We start from the raw sequence: 18,842 nt of genomic DNA on the forward strand, positions 1-18,842 counted from the left end.
CCATTCTTATTTTACCTCTTGAATATGACCATTCATATTTTTCTATCAATTATTTAAAGTTCATAGCCATTATTACTTAAAATATTGCCTCGATTATTCCACTTTGTTCTCTAATTCTGAATACCTACTAGATATATGTGGGACCTTGCTTTTCTAACCTTGCTCTTATATCTCTGTGCTGCATTCTAATTTCCTCAGATCTATCTTCTAATTTGTTAATTCTCTCTTCAGCTGTTTCCAGTCTGCTCATTAATTTACTCCTGGAGGGTTTTTAAAAAATTATTCACTTAATGAAAAACTGCTCAGGTGGCAGTTCAGGTGTTCCCAACTGAAATAAGAGAATGCTGATAGAATAAAAGTCCTGCTCTCATGCTCCTGCTTCTTAGATAAAAATAACCAAGATATTCAGTCACCAACTTTCCTCCACTTTTTGACAATATCTAATTCAGAACTAACCCTTGCCCTCTTAAACCTTGCTTAGAATCACCCAGTTCAAGCATAAATCCTATAACAAACTCCTCCCACAATTTCTGTGGTATACATTCTCCTTTATTGTTGCAAGCTAAAGAAAGTTAGCTTTTGTGGCTGCATGTGCGTTCCTGATCTTTGGTTAATTGATTTTTAGCCTACTATATATCTTAAGTTCCAAATATTTTCTTTGGTTTCTTTGTAATTTGTACTGTCCTGTTTTCAAGTCTGTTTGTGTGTTTTTCTATCTTATGCTTTCTGAACCTTCTTTTATGGCTTTTATTTTAAACATACTTATCTAATCCAATTCTCTCCAACACGTGTCTTAACTGAAATTCTAGAGATACCACCCTTCCTGTTCTTCTTCTTCTTTTTTTTTTTTCAAAGATTTTATTTATTTATTGGACAGAGAGGGAGATCACAAGTATGCAGAGAGGAAGGCAGGGAGAGTGGGGGGAAGCAGGCTCCCTGTTGAGCAGAGAGCCCAGGACCCTGAGATGATGACCCGAGCTGAAGTAAGGGGCCCAACCCACTGAGCCACCCAGGTGCCCCACCATCCTTCCTGTTCTTTACTGTTTGTTAATTTTTATTTGAGAGGGATTATTTCTCTGTGTATTTTATGATTTACAATTGTAATCCCATTTTCATTTTGAGACTGTTTCCAGAGGAAAGTTTTGCTTATTTCTTCCAGGTAAAATAGAAATACTACCATCTTTATGCCAAATATTTTTGTTAGTTTATTTTCTTGGTTGGAGTTTACATAGGTGCAAATACCCTTTTTAAGTATGTTTGATGAGATTTGACAAATATATACATTTGTGTAACCACTACCACAGTGAAACTCTAGAACATTTCCATCATTCCCAAATTTCCCAAACCAACCTAACTTTTAAGATGGGGGGGGGGGGATTTTTTGGACCATGTAGGTAGTATGAAGTATATACGTGAAATCCCTAACTCCATGAGGCTTAGGTTTAGATGATAACTTTTCGAAAGGCTTTTTTTTTTTTTTTTTTTAAACTCTGAAACCAGTTTAAGGCAAACAAACTTCCTTGTTGCCTTCCTGTTTGCAGGTAAGAAACTTTTGGCATGGTGAGGCTTTTTGATTGGCATTTTGTAGGTTCCTGCCTTGTATGGCCCCAAGCCCCAAATTCTGTCCTTGATGGGCATTAAACTCATGATTAACAAACCCCACAATGCTGTTGCTCCAGTCTCAGCAACCAGGTCATTACTGTGGTTTATAGTGACTCACTCCTCCCCCCGCCTTTTTTTTTTTTAAGGAATTTATTTATTTATTTGGCAGAGATAAAAAAATAGGCAGAGAGGCAGGTGGGGGGGTGGAGAATCAGGCTCCCTTCCAAGCAGAGAGACTGATGTGGGGCTCCATCCCAGGACACTGGGATCATGACCTGAGCCGAAGGCAGAGGCTTTAACCCACTGAGCCACCCAGGGGCCCCTGTTCTCCCCTTTTTTGATTTATACATTTTGTTGAAGTGCAAGATACATACAGTAAAGTACAGAGATCATAAATCTATAGCCCAATATCTTTTCACAAGTGAACATATCTATGTAACAAATAACCCTGACAAGAAAAAAAAATGTTATTAGAAATCTTCTAGTACCCCAAACACTATCTCCTCCAAAAGACTATCATTATTCTGATGTCTAACCTCATAGGTTAATTTTGCCTATTTTTGAACTTTATATAAATGCTATCATACAGTATATACTCTTTTGTGTCTGTCTTTCTTTGCTTATTAATATATTTGTGAGGTTCACTCATGTTGCTTCATGAAGCTGTAGCTTGCTCATTCATGTTGCTGTATATTATTCCATTACATGAATATAATAGGATTTATATTGTAGGTGAACATTTGGGTTGTTTCTAGTTTTCCTCTTTGCTTTGGAGCCTGGGATTTCCCTTTACTTTCTTTCAAGTTCTGCTGTGCCTTTAGTATCATTTAAAAAAGCATTTCTGGATCAGGAATTCAGTAAGTTCTGTGTCAAGACAAATTTTAGATTTTCTAGGTTGCCAAATATCTAGACATAAATCATATGTTTCATTTTTTGTTTTTTATTTTTGAAATTCTTACTTGATTCTCATCTAATTTAACTGATGACATATCTTTTTTGTCTGTCATTTGTAGAGACAGTTTTGATCTCTTTGAACGAATGATGAGTGAACACAAACAGGAGGATAGAGGTGAGATATGTAATTAATCTTGTAGTCATGATCTTTTGCCAGAGTGGGATGTGGGATATGCAAGACTAGTTTGACATCAATAAGTGTAAAATATTGAAAAACAAAAACAAAACAAAAAAAATGTTAAAGAAATGGGGTGGTTGGAGATAAGCAATAGTAGGATGGATGGATATATTTCGAAATCAACTATTTTTCAAGAAAATGATAACACTAAGTGGCCCATTCTTCTATGATTCTATCTGAATTCTGGCACTCTGATAGCCAGCTCATATTGGCTCATTCCTATTCTTTTCAAAACTGCAACAACGGGTCTTGCCACCACCCATAGAACCCATTCCGAGTTTGAATGAAATCACTAGCATGTGGCATTAATGTAACTAGGTATGTATAGCCATTTATATATAGTCATAAAAAATAAACAAAACTTCCCTATGATTTATGGCATTATTTTAATTTTCCTATTGGAAGGTTCAAGGCCATAGAGTAAATCAGCTGCACAAAGGGCATTAGACAAAGAAAGATTGTGGTGTTGTGCCTATAATTAGATTATAAGGTATTCTTTTCCTTTGTCGTTATATTTTGCAGCTCGAGTTTAGGGCAAAGTTTAGGGCAAAGGTAAATTTCATTATTTCTCCCATGGAAGTGATTATCTAAATATGTCTTCTTCCTCCAGGCAGCACACACTGCCACCTATCCTGATTCATTTCCCCTAGAAAGCTGAGAAGGAGTTTTATAATGATATTATTGGTTTTGTAACTAGTGTTTCCATTGTAATGTTATTACTGAACCAATGTTGTGATAAATGGTCTGTTTATATGGGGAATCACTTTTACAAGAAATAGAAAATTAGACACGCTTCTGCTTTGCAATAACAATAAAAACCACAGTGAAAAAAATATTCCCCTGTTTATTCCCATCCGTATCAGCAGGGAAGCTTTAGAAGATGGCTTTCCCCCCCAAAGTCTTCTAAACACAATTACTGCCTACAAATCCCATGTCAAAATGCAGTTTTCCTCCAGATTCTATTCAAGACTAATACATGTTTAAGCTTCCTATAACATGGGCCCTTTAAGAAAGTCAGGCGCTTTAAACCCCACCCCCATGCTGACTTGAAGGAGTCAGTCTTTCTGAGGTAGTTGGTGATAGAGCGAAGAGAGAGCCAACTTGCCCATTGCTCTGCCTGGAAGGAATGTTTCCGTTGCAATAAGCTCTAAAAGTGGAAGCTTTAAGATACTATGGGATAGGGAACAATAGAAACTTGTGAAGTATGGAAGCCAGACCGGCTCTAAGATTCTATCACGGAGCTGAATAAAGTGGAAAGAATGCAGTTAAATCTGAGTTTCTCCCGGGGCTGCCGCTCCTTGCTAGGTTTACTCTCCCCATTCCACCCAGCAAGTGAGTTTCCCAGAAGCTGTTTCTACTTGAACGAGCTGCTTGTCTCAGGTACCAGACCCCAAAAAGAAAAGTCAGGAAAAGAAAGAGAAGTTAAGTTTCAGGGAAAATTACACTGGATCACTTCTAACAATTTACATTGGCTATATGCCTCTGAAGAGCCAAACCCATTCTTTGTTGTTGTTGTTGTTGTTGTTTCCTGCCACACCAACCCTGTTTAAGTTCAGAAGTCCTTTAGCACCAAAAAATAACTAGGAGAAATTTGGGGGTTAATTGCAGTTGGCATTTCTCAGCTGTCTGCTAGAAGCAGCCATCTTGGTAAGAGATGATGTCATTTGGAACACTTGGAGTTGTAGTTTGTTCCGAGGTACCAGTTTCCATGAGCCACTGAATGACAGTTTAATCATTAGATCAAGTTTAGGTTTAAAGATAAGGGGAGGAGCGAGAATAAAAAAATCATTAAGTCCCCCTCTTTATTCTTCCTGACACATTATAATGGTTTCCAAAAGTTCAAAGCAATAGAAAATTTTCACACTTTTTTTTTTCTCCTCTATTTTCTGCTTCCAAGTGTTTGTTCTTTCCCTGACTAAGCTCAGATAATAACTAGTCTGGTCAGTTTCACTTTCCAATTTTTATACATAAGTGAAAGCTGTTTTGTGTCAACAGTTTAAAGATGTTTAGAATCATTTCACCTGCTGGGCGGACTTCCTGCAAGACTTTCTTTGGGAGGGCAGAGGGGGAATCAAAGTTTTGATTTCAATTTTTTTATACTTCAAAACTAGAACCCTGAATTAGATCACATTAGACTAATGTTTTATTTTTAACCTAGTAAAAGTTTTTATGGTTACGCCGTATTCCCACTTGATCATTATTTGTATAGCAAATGCTATGTCTAAGGAAAACTAGCACTTAAAGAGTTGGGCTTTAATCCACAGAAAGTGTTTCTTTTTTTCTTCGTGGATTAGACAAGTGTTAGTGTCTCAGTCCTATTGCGTGACGCGTCCTGGCACTGTTCTCAAGATGCAAAGAGGAAAAGAAAAAAAAAAGTTGCACCTTGTCTGAACAATTGAGCGCCGTAAGGTTTATGAGATTATTAGGAGGAGGAGTAAAGAGAGCGGCGTGTCTTTTCCGTAAATTCTTAACAAGGTTAACCTGTGGCCGCTGTTGTTGTTTTCCCCCTATGGGCTCCCTGCGGGGGAACTTTCTGTTCTCTTAGAGCTAGTATCCTAGGCTTCCCCGTGAAGCTCACTGAGAAGATAAAACTGAAAGAGGCTGCGTCTGTGTTTGAAGCAGACAGAGGGAGACAGGAGCACACGCAGTCGGCGGAAGATGGGGCCCCCACTCGTCCAGGGCTGGATGCGGGAGCCGGCGTGACCTTTCCACGTGTCCCCAGCACCTGCGAGGCTAGCGGGGCACTCGGTTTTCTTTTCTCGGGAGCCGGCGCGAGCCCGGAAGAGGCTGGGCGGCCAGGGACTTAGGTCTGGGGGCAAGAAGGCCCTCCCTCGGAACACGTGCGGCGGGCGCGCAGCTGGCGCCGGGGCTGGCCTGGCGTTGCAGCACCCGCAGGGCCCGCGCGTCCTAGGACCAGGGGCGGGCGCCGGGAGGCGGGTCGCGGCGGCGGCGGCGGGCGGGTCCTGGAGCTCTCCGCCAGCTTTGTAGGGCGGCCTAGCGCGCGCGCCAGGCCCGGCTGGAGCGAGCCCCAGTGCAGTACTGCCCGAGCCCGGGCGGGGTCTCTGTTCTCTGGCAGAGGAGGTCCCTTGGCAGCGGGAAGCTCCCTCTCTTTCTCTTGCCGCCGCTCGGAGTCTGCGCCCTGCTGCCAGGCGCCCAGCTCGGCGCTCCCCTGTGCTCGCCCGGCGCCCACTCATTCGCAGCCCAGCCTTCGCCGCCGCCGCCGCCTCCCTGCTCCTCCTCCTTTCCCCAGCCCGCCGCGGCCATGGCGGACAGCGCCAGCGAGAGCGACACGGACGGGGCGGGGGGCAACAGCAGCAGCTCGGCCGCCATGCAGTCGTCCTGCTCGTCGACCTCGGGCGGCGGCGGCGGCGGCAGCGGCGGAGGAGGCGGTGGCGGTGGGAAGTCGGGGGGCATTGTCATCTCGCCGTTCCGCCTGGAGGAGCTCACCAACCGCCTGGCCTCGCTGCAGCAGGAGAACAAGGTGCTGAAGATCGAGCTGGAGACGTACAAACTCAAGTGCAAGGCGCTGCAGGAGGAGAACCGCGACCTGCGCAAAGCCAGCGTGACCATCGTGAGTGCCCCCCGGGGGCGCGCCGCGGCGCCGACCTCCGCCCGCCTCCGGGAGAGGCTGCACCTGGACCGGGCAGCCCCCGAACTCCCCGAGGCTCCCGAGAACCCGCAGCAAGCACACTCTCTGCCAAGAACTGTTGGCTCCCGGGGGGTGTGGGGGAGGGAGGTGCCCCTCCGAGGCCACGCGAATCTGGCCTCCCCTGGGGGTCAGACTCCTCGTGGGGTGTGGGAGAACGCTGCTGGACAACCACGTTCCCGTTTCGCCTCTGGGGAGGAGGCCCCTCCCGGGAAGTGCTGGAGGCTGGTGGCGTGGCTGGGGGGCGGGGTGGGACTTTTTTCAGTCCTAGCAAGCCTAAGGTGTGCGTCCAGAATCTGGGGCTCCCTAGGCTGTGGGAGAGGGAGGAACCCGGAGTCAGTTCCAGGGGCCTGACTGGGGGTGCTGGGGGGGTGCGTAGCTGGTCTGGGCACTTCGCTGGCATCTGGAAGGCGCTAGCTTGATCGCCCGGGGAGGGGGCGGGAGAGAGTGGCTGGGAATCCGGGAAGTGGAGTTTTCTGGCCAGGATTGAGAGGGAAGGGCGGGTACCGTAGCTGAGGCTCCCACCTCCGTTGGAAGTCCTTTCCTTGGTAGGGGTTGGGGTGAGGGGTGGCAGCGGCATTATACAGCCGGGCGAATGCAGCATCTCGTACTATACTGGATAGAGTGAAGGGTATGAAGCTTGGACGGGCTCAAACCATGGTATTGACTGACTCCCTTTCCCTTACGGAGCAAGATGTACGTGTGTTTGCTTCATTGGTGGTGGAGTGCCTGGGGGTATTTTGTCTGAGTCCAGATTCTTGATGAAAGAACAGGCTGTCTGTTCTGTTTCCACCTAGCCTCCGAGGCTCCCCCGAAGAGGGTAAGATTAGGTGTTGTCTTCTCCTTCCTACTGTAGCAGGCGATTAGAAAGGCCACTGTAGCCGTGATGAGGCGAAACATAACTGGCAAAAGTACACCGTGTGCTCTCACCTAATATCCCTGCCAGCTAGCCACATCATTAACATGCAGAATCCCCATACAGACAACTCTATTCAGATCAAAACAGTTTCCCAGCCAGGAGCAGAGAGGAAAATGTCAAGAAATCAAGGGGATAAATTACCATAGTTGCTGCACCAATAGCTGATTAGCCTGAATCTTCAGATGGAGGAAAAAGGCATGAATTTGGGAGTGGATCAAAGATGACAGTCTGGGAATGAAATGGGGCAAGTTTAGGATGCCCCTGTGCCAGCAAAAGTCTTTAGCGGAGGAGTGAGTGTGTATGTGTGTGTGGGTGTGTATGCTCCCCCAGTGCTAGCTCATACGTGGGACCTGGATGGCATTCTGAATTTGCTTAGGAAGCAGATTTCCACCAAAGTTTCAGTGTAATTGGCAGCCTAAATAGAAATTGATTGTAGAAAGACACTTTGCATGCTCAAATCCAGTCCTGGTGAATGGAATTGGAGCAACATTCATGCGTTTCCAGACTGTCAAGTTCTTGAAGTGCCCTTTCGGTAGGAAGAGGGAGGAATTTGCAGAGGCAGCCACTTCCAAGCCTCCTCTGTAGCTTTCTTGGCCGAGAGAGATGTCTCTTCTGAGTGGGGGCTTGAGAAGAGGAGGAAGTTGGTAGAAGCAGTTTATTTAAGGTTTGAGTTAGTAAATGAGAGGGTTAGTCTCTTCGAGAATGTGAACCACGGAAAGTAGTAAAACTCTATGAAACTGAATCCTTAGCTTCTTGCGTACAGTGAGCAATTCAGGCTGTTTTTGTTTGTTTGGGAGAGGATTAGGGGGTGGAGGTACTATGAAAGGGTATCTGTTTGACACTTGACCATATTATAAGTAGGTCTGTAAATTGTACACAAACATGTTGGCTTTGCACGGACAAACATGTTCATTCCTGGTGTATAAGATCAGAGACCTTCTGAACACTTGGTTTGAAGAGTGTGTAAGGTGGTGGCTTTATTTCTTAGCACTTACCCTCAGCTAAAACTGACATCCAACCAAATACACTTTGTGAAATGTTCTGTGGCCTTACTGAGTAGAGTTTTAAAATTGTTTTAGATGACAGCCTACAAGTACAAAAAGCCACTCAGTTCTTCTTTAATCTCTGATTCATATATTCAGGGAGACAAATAAAAATGCCTGTGGTTTACCTGGTTCCCTAGGACTTGGCAGGTGTTATTAAAGCAAACGCAGAGAAGAGATCCCTCTAAGCTTTTGAGAGTTTCGGTAACTGGTCTGGGACCCAGATTGTGTTGAAGTGGTTTTGACCTCTTAGGTATGTAAGTTGGGTTGAGAAATGTGTGTGACTACATGAAATGGGTCTGTGCGTGTAAGGGGTCCATTGAACAATACCATATCATAATTTATTGTTGCGGTTAAACTGCACAACCCATAACAACTCTAACTTAAACGTAACCCTTGTTAGTAGCTGCCTAGAAAGGCTTGTGTTCAATTAAATAAAGGCCTTGCTCGATTTTTCACTATTTTAGTTAATCTGAAGGGAAAATGGCACCATAATCCTATTACTTGCCTTCCTGCCTTTTATTATTTCCTCTACCTATAATGTTAACTTTCATGTTCTTGGGCACTAAAGATAATTATGAATGTCTTTCCTCCCCCCCGAACACGTTCAGAAAGATACATTGCTCATTAGCCACACCCTGGAGGAGAGGTACCCTCTTAATCTGTCTCTCTCTTTAAACAGTTTATTTTTCAGAGCAGTTTTAGGTTTGCAGCAAAATTGAAGGGAAGTTGCAGAGATTTCTCTTAAACTCCTTATCCTGCTTCCCCTCCCCCATTATCAACATTCCCCTCCAGAGTGGACATTTGTTACAACTGATGAACCAACTTTGACACATCATCATCACCGAAGTCCATAGTTTACATTAGGGTTCACTCTTGCTGTTTGTACATTCTGTGGATTTACCATTATAGCATCACACAGAGTAGACCAAGTGCCTTAAAAATCCTCTATGCTCTGCCTTTTTATCCCTCACTAACCTGGCAACCGCTGATCTTTTTTACGGTCTTCATAGTTATCCATTAACCTACTGAAGGACTGGGTTGCTTCCAACTTTTGGCATTTTTGACTAGAGCTGCTACAGACATCTGTGTGCAGGGTTTTGTGTGGACAAAAGATTTCTGCTCCTTTGGGTAAATACCAAGGAGAGAAGTTACTGGATTTTATGGTAAGAGTATTTTTGATTTTGTTAAAACACTGCCAATTGCCCCGTGTGTAACGGGGGCCGGGGGAGTGGTGGAGAGAGAGTATCTTTTTCTTTTTAAAGATTTTATTTATTTATTTGACAGAGAAAGACACATCTGGAGAGGGAACATAAGCAGGCTTCCCACGCATCAGGGAGCCCTATGTGGGGCCCAATCCAGGACCCTGGGATCATGACCTGAGCTGAAGGCAGATGCTTAATGACTGAGCCACCCAGTCCCCCCCTTGAAAGAATATCCTTAAGCAGACACCCCACTGAGTGTGAAGCCCAGTACAGGGCTCTATCCTAGGACCCCGAAATTGTGATCAAGCCGAAACCAAGGGTTGGCCACTCAACTGACTGACACGCGCCACTCCACTCCCCATGTGCCCTCTTTTAAAAACAGTCCAAAGGCTAATAGAACTCTTAACTGTGGTAATTTCTGTCTGTCTCTTTTGGTATATAAGTACTTGTTTGGGTCAAGCTTTCCATTTAATAAAGGGCTGGTTTCATGGGCCTGTGTGTTCCCAGCACATATATGATAGAGGTAAGCATTATGTGCAGGGAAGAATCCTCTGTATGAGGCCCTTCATGTGTCCCAAGTGCCTGAAGCATCTGGGAGTTACAAGCTTGACCCTGGGGCTCTGGGGTGAAATGGAATGTTTGGAGTGGTTATCCAGTTTCTTCTAGTAAATCGGTAGTGGAACCAGGTTGCTGATTATAGATCATAATTTCTTCTTTGGAGTGGAGAAAAAAAACAAAAAACAAATGCTCAGTAACTGTTGAGTAGCTTTTAGATGTTAGGCTAGATCCATCAGCTTGTATTGTGGGTGAAAAATGTAATTGGAGGTGATCTGATTCGTTGTCAGGAGAAGTGTCCATGGGTGGTGGTGTCCGAGCAGATGAGGAAATGCGTTAATGGGCATTCACTGGATGGCTTCACGGTTCTGGACTGGTTAGTTGCTGGGCTTCTCAGAGTATAAGCAGAGCTTCATACCTGGCGTGGCTAGTTCTCTAAGGTGTGGGCTTTTCTGAGACCAGTTCAGACCTTCAGCATGTGTCTGGCTTGAAAATCAAGGCCTGAAATTAGTCACTAGTATTGAAATATCTTTCTCTAACTATAAAATTAGTACTTTATTATAGAAGTTTAGGGTTACAGAAATAAAAATGCATTTTGAGGTTATGGTAGAAAAACAGGTTGGTATGGCACGATTAGAAAACCTGGCTATTTTAAAGATCAACGGTGTAAGGATCTCATTAACCAGTAAAAGCCACCGTATAGTAAATGTTGTGGATATGGGATTATTTGCTCTGGAAGCCTAATACACTATTTTCCATTTTTAAGACTTCATTTTGGCAGACTCTGATGCTTTTGGATTAACATTGCCCTTGTAAAGAGGTGTAGTGTGTCTTTTTTTTTTTTTTCCCCTGTTAAAAATTTTTTTTCCCCTTAGATTCTTAATGGAAACGCCCAACTTGAGATGCAACTTTGAGAAGTGTATGACCTAATTGTACACAAGTTCACGCTTCTTAAAAAGGCTATATTGTTAGATTTCTTCTGCAGTTAAAGTCCTTCATGTTCATAGTTCCCTTCAGTGTATCTCATATACCGTATTTGTATTTGATTAAAGAAACACAAAACATTGGAGGAGATTATGTCAGTCTTTTGCTGTGTTCTCCTTATTTGTTTTGCTGGGGATGAGGAATAGTTCAGAGAATCACCAGGATCTGGTTTGTGATTACTCTTGTTTAAGACCAGAAAGACTGGCCTATAGCAAAAATCTGAAATAGTTATTGCTTATTTAAAAACTTTGGATGGCCCCCCATTACCCTCTGAATCCAGGTAGACTTTCTGGTTGTTTCCCAGGCTCTGCTTGATCTGGCCCTTGTGTGTTTCCCAGAGGTACCCGTCATGTTCATACCCCTCACTTGGTTGAACTGCTGGTTCCTGGAATTTAGATTTCTCTGACTCCTCTAGGATGTACTTCCCAGCCTTAATCTTATTCCTTCCTCCTCCCTTCCCTGCTACCTCATAAATGCAAGTAGACTAGATTGCCTTTCCCACCCCCACCGCAGTGTGCATGGCATTGCCTCTTCGCCAGGCACACAGTGGATTTTGTGCCCATTTGTGTGGTCCCACAGGACCCATCTGTTGCTCCTTCTACATCCCCATCACATAGGTCTCCCCCGGCAGATGTGTAAATTCCTTTTGGGGGGCAGAATTTGCTTTGTTCACTCCCATTCCTCAGTGCGGGGCATGTGGTAGATACTCAAGGGTATATTGGCTTGACTCTGGAGGCATTGGGTGGTGGAGGTTTTTGTTTTTGTTTTTAATTGGATGAGGGTGCCCGTACTGTCTCCTGACTTCACTAATAGGGCCACTCTCCTGCCTGTGTCATGAGACACTGTCTTTGCCCTGGTTGGTTAAGCAGATCAGATGGATGAATGGATACACTGTATACTTAGGGAGACTACTACAATCAAGGGGCCTCCCAAGCCTTTGCCCTCTAACCATGGGTGATGTTGTAGGCTACCTTGTAGCATACATCTACATTTCGTGATACATTTCACCTCTGAAAGGGGGACAAAGTGTCTTTAGGTTCACCTTTCCATGGATTTTTGAGCCAGGCTTTTAGGGGGGAAAAGTGGCTCAGTTGGAAAAGTTCAGATTCACCCCTTCACTTTTGGTGATTGATCACTCTAGTGTTTCTCATAACTAGTTAATGGTAAAATGCCCCACAGCTGCCTCTGGGAAGCAGCTTTGGGCTATAACGCATCTATGCAGGTACCCCAGTAACCCGAAGCTCCAGTTGGGGGAGTATTTGCAGGCAGGATTAGGAGACTTGCTGAATCCTTGTGGATGACCACGTGTGGCTTACAGAGTGGAGTTCCAGGGAGTTGATATAGTGTCCCACACAGTGTACTTTTTTTCTTAAATCCTTCTTTGCAGAGATAATTGCATTTACACCTAGAAATGCTAATCTGAGCTTTTAAACCCCAGCCAGGCTGAACAAGGAGTAACAGTCCTCTTCCTCTTTTCCTCCCATACCTCTTCCCTCCGTGGGTAGGAGTTGGTTTTGGTTTTCAATCACAATGCCGCTGCTGTTAGATAAATTGGATTATTGTCAAAGGTGGTGAAGTAAGTGTTCACAGGTTCAAGGTGTTCTTGCTTGGTGGTGGTTGAAGCTTTTTTGACAGGGATACTAATGCTTGGGAAAATGTTTCTAATTGTCAGGATCTTGGAGGGGTGTTAACTTGCAGACTCTTCATTCTTCCCCCAAACTGTCCAATTTTCTTACCTTTTTTGGCTGTCAGGTTTACAGCTAGGGATTTTATTCCAGTGCTCATTCTAGTAAATTAGAAATCTCGCTTTGTGGAAGTATTCTTTTTTATGGAGAAGAATGCGTGAAAGGGTTAATAGTTTGATTTATGGTTATTTAGAAATAACTCACCCTCTTATTTACTATTGGTTTCTAGATCTAATGTATGGGGTGCAGTTTAGTGATTAAAATTCATTATAAAGTCTTTAAAAAACATATTTTATTGTTAGAGAGCACGAAGGGGGGGCAAGGGAGAAGCAGACTCCCTGCTGAGCAGGGAGCCCAGCATGGGGCTCAACCCCAGGACCCCAGGATCATGACCTGAGCTGAAGGCAGATGCTTAACCCACTGAGCCACCCAGGCAACCCGGTTTTATAATGCTAACTTAATGATGGGAAATTGTCCGTGATTTCTTTCCCCCTTTGCCTCCTCAGTACAGCTACAGGTACTTAAGAACGGCCTGCTGTGTGCCAGGACTCTGAAATCTCCAGAAGGAATGTAAGGGCCTTTCTAGCAGCCAGCCAAGGGTCGCACTTGACTTTCGTCCAGCTTGGCTCTGGCTTGGTGCTGTAGAGAATTAAGAGCAGAGGGAATGGTCCTTCTTCCCTCTCCAGCACTTTCCAGTCTGAAGACTTGGGAGGTGCAACAATTGCCTGCATGCGGGGTGGGGAGCAAGAAAGGAAGTCCAGACTTTTGTCTGGGTTCCTGGGAGGGCTGTGTTACCCTGTTTTGTTGAGTACCTTGAAGAGAAAGGATGTGTCATAATTCACTCACAGTTTAATTAGCCCGTAGTTTATTTTGTGAGGCAGAGAGATGGGGAGAGCTGTTATTCAATTTGTCTGTGTCAAGGTGGCACTGGGAGGCTTTCTGTTTGTTTTTAATTTTCTTTTTTATGTGGTGATGATTGAAAAGAAATGTCATTGATGTTTTAATTTCATAATTTGCATCGGCCGGTAGATCGAAATTATCTAGGTAGTTTTGCCTCTATCCTGTTACGCCCTGAGGCCGACCCACGTTCCTTTCAGGGAATATTGTTGGACGGATCGAATTTCCTAAGTCTTTTTAATCCAGAACTATGTGAAAGTAAAGACTTTGTAAGTTAAAGTTAATTAGAGATACTAGTTTATGTGCAATTCCAAATTCCAGTTTTTTAAAAAAGCAGTGTTGATGGATGGGATAATCTTCCAGGCATCTGTTCCTGATCAAACCAGCCTCCTGTGGGTGCCAGGTGTGTGTCCAGAGGGATCTGGTTAATACCCTCCAGGGCATCTCAGGGCACTTGGGATCAAATAAGGCCACTTGGTACTGAGGAGTGGAGCTGGGATATTCAGCCAGACGTTGGTCATGATTCAAAAAAGTTTTCCCGAAAAAAAAAAAAAAAAAGTTTTCCATAGAAGGAAAGAGGAAAAGTGAAAGAATGAAAACATGGAGTGTGCCTGAGCTAAAGGAAATTCTTAGAAATCTAGTACCTGCACTAGATTAAACACAGCTATGCCTTGCTTTTCTAAGCCAGAAGTCTTCTCTGTGCTAACGGCATTTTTGGGATGGAGTTAGGCTAAAATAGTATTGAGAAAAATAATTTATTTGGTGTTTAATTAAAGAAAGAGTTTCTCGACTTGTGACATTATTTGTGTGTAAGTGGTGATTTTTTTTTCCTGTTATCCTAATATACCAACTCAAATAATAACTTTTATTCTATTGAGGATTTTTTTTGGTCTTCACTAGACAGGCCTTAATTTATCTAAACAAAGACATTTGCTGAGAGTCAAAACATTGTGTCTCTGCTTCATTTAGTAGCTCCTGATTATAGAAACACTAAAATTTGAGGGGGAAAAAATTGGTTAGATGATTTTAACATCTTTGTTAATGAAAGAGTACTATTTAAATATATATGTCATTAAGTAGAGGCTCAGACTCAATCAGGTACAGATCATTAACTGCTAAGGTGTCATTTCTTTTGTTAAGTATATTAATTATTTCACATCGTTTTGAACCTTGAATGCATGTAGCCTTTTTTTTTTCTTTTTTAAGATTTTATTTGTTTATATGAGAGAGAGCGCAAGATGAGCGGGTTGAGAAGGAGAAGCAGCCTCCTCGCTGAGTGGTAACACCCCCCCACCCAAGTGGGGCTCAATCCCAGGAGTGCTGACATTATGACCTAAACCGAAGTCAGATGCCCAGCTGCCTAGGCCAGCCAGGTGTCCCCTGTAGCCTTCTTATTGAGAAATACGTGCCTAGTGAAGAGGGCCAGTGACTTTTGTGTGTCATTTAAAAAACAAAAATTATGGTAAAATACATAACATCAAGTTACCAGTTCAACCATTTTTAAGGGTACAGTTCAGAGGCATTAAGTACATTCACAGTGTTTTGCAGTTATGGCCTCACCCATTTCCAGAACTTTATCATCCTAGACAGAAACTGTCTCTGGACAGTTATTAAACAAAAACTCCATTTTCCCTTACCTCTAGCCCCTGATAACCTCTATTCTGAGTGACTTAAAACCCTTCTTTTTTTTTTTTTTTTTTTTTTTTTTTTAAATTTTATTTATTTATTTTGACAGAGAGAGATCACAAGTAGTCAGAGAGGCAGAGAGAGAGAGAGAGGGAAGCAGGCTCCCTGCTGAGCAGAGAGCCCGATGTGGGACTCGATCCCAGGACCCTGAGATCATGACCTGAGCCGAAGGCAGCGGCTTAACCACTGAGCCACCCAGGCGCCCCAAAACCCTTCTTTTTTTAAAGGAGAAAGTGTGCACGGATCCCCAAAAGTAGCTAGCTGGTTTTTGTTTGTTTGTTTGTTTGTGGTCCTCATGTTGAAGTTATAAATTTGGTCCTAAAAACATTTATTTTTTGAAAGATTTATTTATTTTCGATAGCACAAGTAAGGGGGGGTGGGTTGCAGAGGGAGAGAGACTCCCTCTCTCCTGAAGCGGACTGCCCACTGAGCAAGAAGGAACCAGAGGAGAGGCTCTATCCCCGACCTTGAAGTTATGACTTGAGTTGTGGAAACCAAGAATTGGCCACTCAACCGACTGAGCCACCCAGTTGCCCCTGGACCTAAAAACATTTAATTTTATTTTTTATTTTTAAAGATTGTATTTGTCAGCGCACAGGCAGGGGGAGTGGCAGGCAGAGGGAGAGCGAGAAGCAGGCTCCCCACTGAGCAGGGAGCCCATGCAGAGCTCCATCCCAGGACCCTGAGATCATGCCCTGAGTGGAATGCAGATGCTTAACCCACTGAGCCACCCAGGCACCTTTCGACCTAAAAACGTTTTAATTAAAGTGAGGTTGATATATTGCTCCATTGTCAGTCTCTGTGGCTTGTTGTCTCTCCCACATCTGGTTCTTTTCTGTCCTTCAGCAAACATAGACAATAGACTGAGCCCATGCTTGGGCTCAATGCTTTGGTCCTTTTGTACTTAGAGTAAGTACCCAACGGTGGAGGACCTTGGGAGGGAATAACTTGCTGCGAAGACTTGTCCTCTAGGAAAGGAAAGCACTTTGTCCTGACACCTCATAAATAATGGCTGCTTTAAAAATTTTTTCTTATTCTTTATTTTTAAAAAATAATTTTTAAAGGTCTTATTTTTAAATTTTTTTAATTTTTAAAACTTTATTTAAATTAAATTAACATAGTGTATTAGTTTCGGATTAGTGACTCATCAGTTGTGTATAACACCCAGTGCTTCTTACATCATGTGCCCTCCTTAATGTCCATCACCCAGTTACCTCATTCACCCGCCTTCCCTCCAGCAGCCCTCAGTTGGTTTCCTAGAGTTCACTGTCTTATGGTTTGTCTCCCTCTCTGATTTCCTCTTACTTTATTTTTCCTTCCCTTCCTGTATGATTGTTTTGTTTCTTAAATTTCTTATATGAGTGAAATCATATAATTGTCTTTTTCTGACTGACTTATTTCACTTAGCATAATAAAAGATTTTATTTTTTAGTAATCTAATGTGCAATTCAAACCCACAGACCTGACATCAGAAGTCACATGCTCTGCCCTCCACTGACTGCAGCCAGGTGCCTCTCTTTTTTTTTTTTTTTTAAGATTTTATTTATTTACTTGAGAGTGAGAGAAACAGCAGGAGCAGGGCAGAGAGAGCAGCAGACTTCCTGCTGAGCCGGGAGCTCCATTCCGGGACCCTGGGATCATGACCTGACCCAAAGGCAGATGCTTGACCAACTGAGCCACCCAGGCATCCCTCCCTTTTTTTTTTTTTTTTTAATGAAATGTGTTGTAAGCATTTATTTTCCTTGGTAGCATTTCAAGTAAACCGTAATTTAAGAAAGTTTGAACAAAGGTTGAAGAAATGAATAACAATTCTTATTTACCAGCATTGCTGTGTTTCCAAATCCTGTTGTGTTGCTGTGGTGACTGCTCCTGTTCATGAAATGCTTACTGTGGGGAAGGCTTTGCTTAGAGCTGCTTGTGGAACCCTCGCTGCCCTTCTGTGGGATCAAGGCTGCTGTCGGGCGTGGCTAGGCTCAGAGAGGTTCTGTCACTTGGCAGCCCATCCAGGTCAGCCAGGTGGGGCTGGGATTTGAACACAGGCCTGGCCTCAGAACCTAAGTGCCAGGCTGTCCAGCCCATGGGAGGGTTGGCTATAAATCAGCTTATGATAAGTTTTATCTTTATTTTGTTGTGGGCATTATCCTCCTAGTTGTTTCTTCAAAGAGACTGGTCAGGGCTACCCCATTACTCCAGCACATTCCCAGGATGCTGGGCCTAAGGGAGTGTTTCCAGGGTAGCAGACTCCCTTGGAAAAAAAGCAGTGATGGAAGGGTGCTATCTGTTCATGGAGGTGGGGCAGTCCCTGCTCCCATTTCTGTCTTGGTCACCCTCCAGGGGTGGGCCTTAGCCGGTCCACCGCTGTGCCCTGCCCAGAGCACCCCAGGAGGTTGCCGCTCTGCTTACAGCACAGCCACCTGGGCTTGCTCTTTTCCCTCCCGTCGCCCCAGCCCAATCTGGAATCGATCTCTTTGTACTTATTTATAACCTTTACTTAAAAATAGTCTGACTAGCACAGTCCTAGTGGATTTTATTTTATTTTTTAATGTATCGATCACCTGCGGTATACAGGCAGTGTTTCATATATAACAACTGGGATGAGATAGCGCATGGGAAGTTGGGGAAGGGCCCGGACTCCATCTGGAAGTGGGGAACTGTAGGCAAGGAGGGCTTCAGCTCCCTCAGAAGGGGATTTTTAAGCAAAAACCGGAAGGATAAATGGCAGCTCATCTAGAGGAAGATGGGCCCAGGGGTGTTGTCGGGAGGGACACACCCCCCCTGACTCTGAAAGCTGAACATGGGATCAGAAGGCAACCTGGGGAGGAGAGCAGGACCCTGCTGGGCAAGTCTGGTGGGCTCTGTTCCTGGGTTCCGTCCAGGGGCTAACTGCAGAAGAGGTGGGGAGGGAAGGAGAATGGGGGGAAAATAGGAGCATTTCTGTTTTCATCATCTGCTCTGGCTGCTCGGTGCAGACCTTTGTGTTTTCCTTCTACTTGAAGGCAGGTACTTTGGGACTCAACACCTGTGAGATGATCTCCCTTATTCCATGAGAACAGTAGCTGCATGGCACAGTCTTAACTGTGTGGCTGGTACGGTTCCAAACACTTAAGTTAGGGACTTGCAGCAACCCTTTTCCATCTCCGTGTCCTGGGTGAAGCAGTGAGGTGTGGGAGTGTCAGCAACCTCTGGAAGGTCACGGTAACTGCTGGGATCGGGGTTTGAACACAGGCAGCCTGAGGGTACCTCGTATGGTGACTGGTGCATAAAAGCTCTGGCTTTGAAGGATCACCTGCAGCTTTCTACATCCTTGTCGTTCAGTCAGTGTTCATGACACTCAGTAGATAGATGCTCGGTGGACTTTGTGGAATTTGTTTTGTGGGGTGCCCAGGTTTTCTTTTTGTAAACTGATGGGAGTAGGATATGCTTACAATGAAGGGCATAAGATTTGAATGCACACATTTATGCTGAATGAACTTACAGATGAATTCACC

The 18,842-nt window shown here is 44.1% G+C and overlaps 1 protein-coding gene across 1 annotated transcript in view; it reads left to right on the plus strand.

Annotated features, from left to right (window-relative positions):
• Positions 1-5,693: 5,693 nt before the first annotated feature.
• The window catches only part of CCDC6 (coiled-coil domain containing 6), a 107,769-nt gene continuing 94,620 nt past the window's right edge, over positions 5,694-18,842 (plus strand). The window contains exon 1 of the mRNA XM_059170196.1: positions 5,694-6,305. Within this exon, the coding sequence (XP_059026179.1) occupies positions 5,997-6,305 (309 nt within the window). The 5' untranslated portion in view covers positions 5,694-5,996. The remainder of the gene's footprint in view (positions 6,306-18,842) is intronic.

This window comes from Mustela lutreola, chromosome 4 (genome assembly GCF_030435805.1).
Source record: "Mustela lutreola isolate mMusLut2 chromosome 4, mMusLut2.pri, whole genome shotgun sequence".
Lineage (NCBI taxonomy): Eukaryota > Metazoa > Chordata > Mammalia > Carnivora > Mustelidae > Mustela > Mustela lutreola.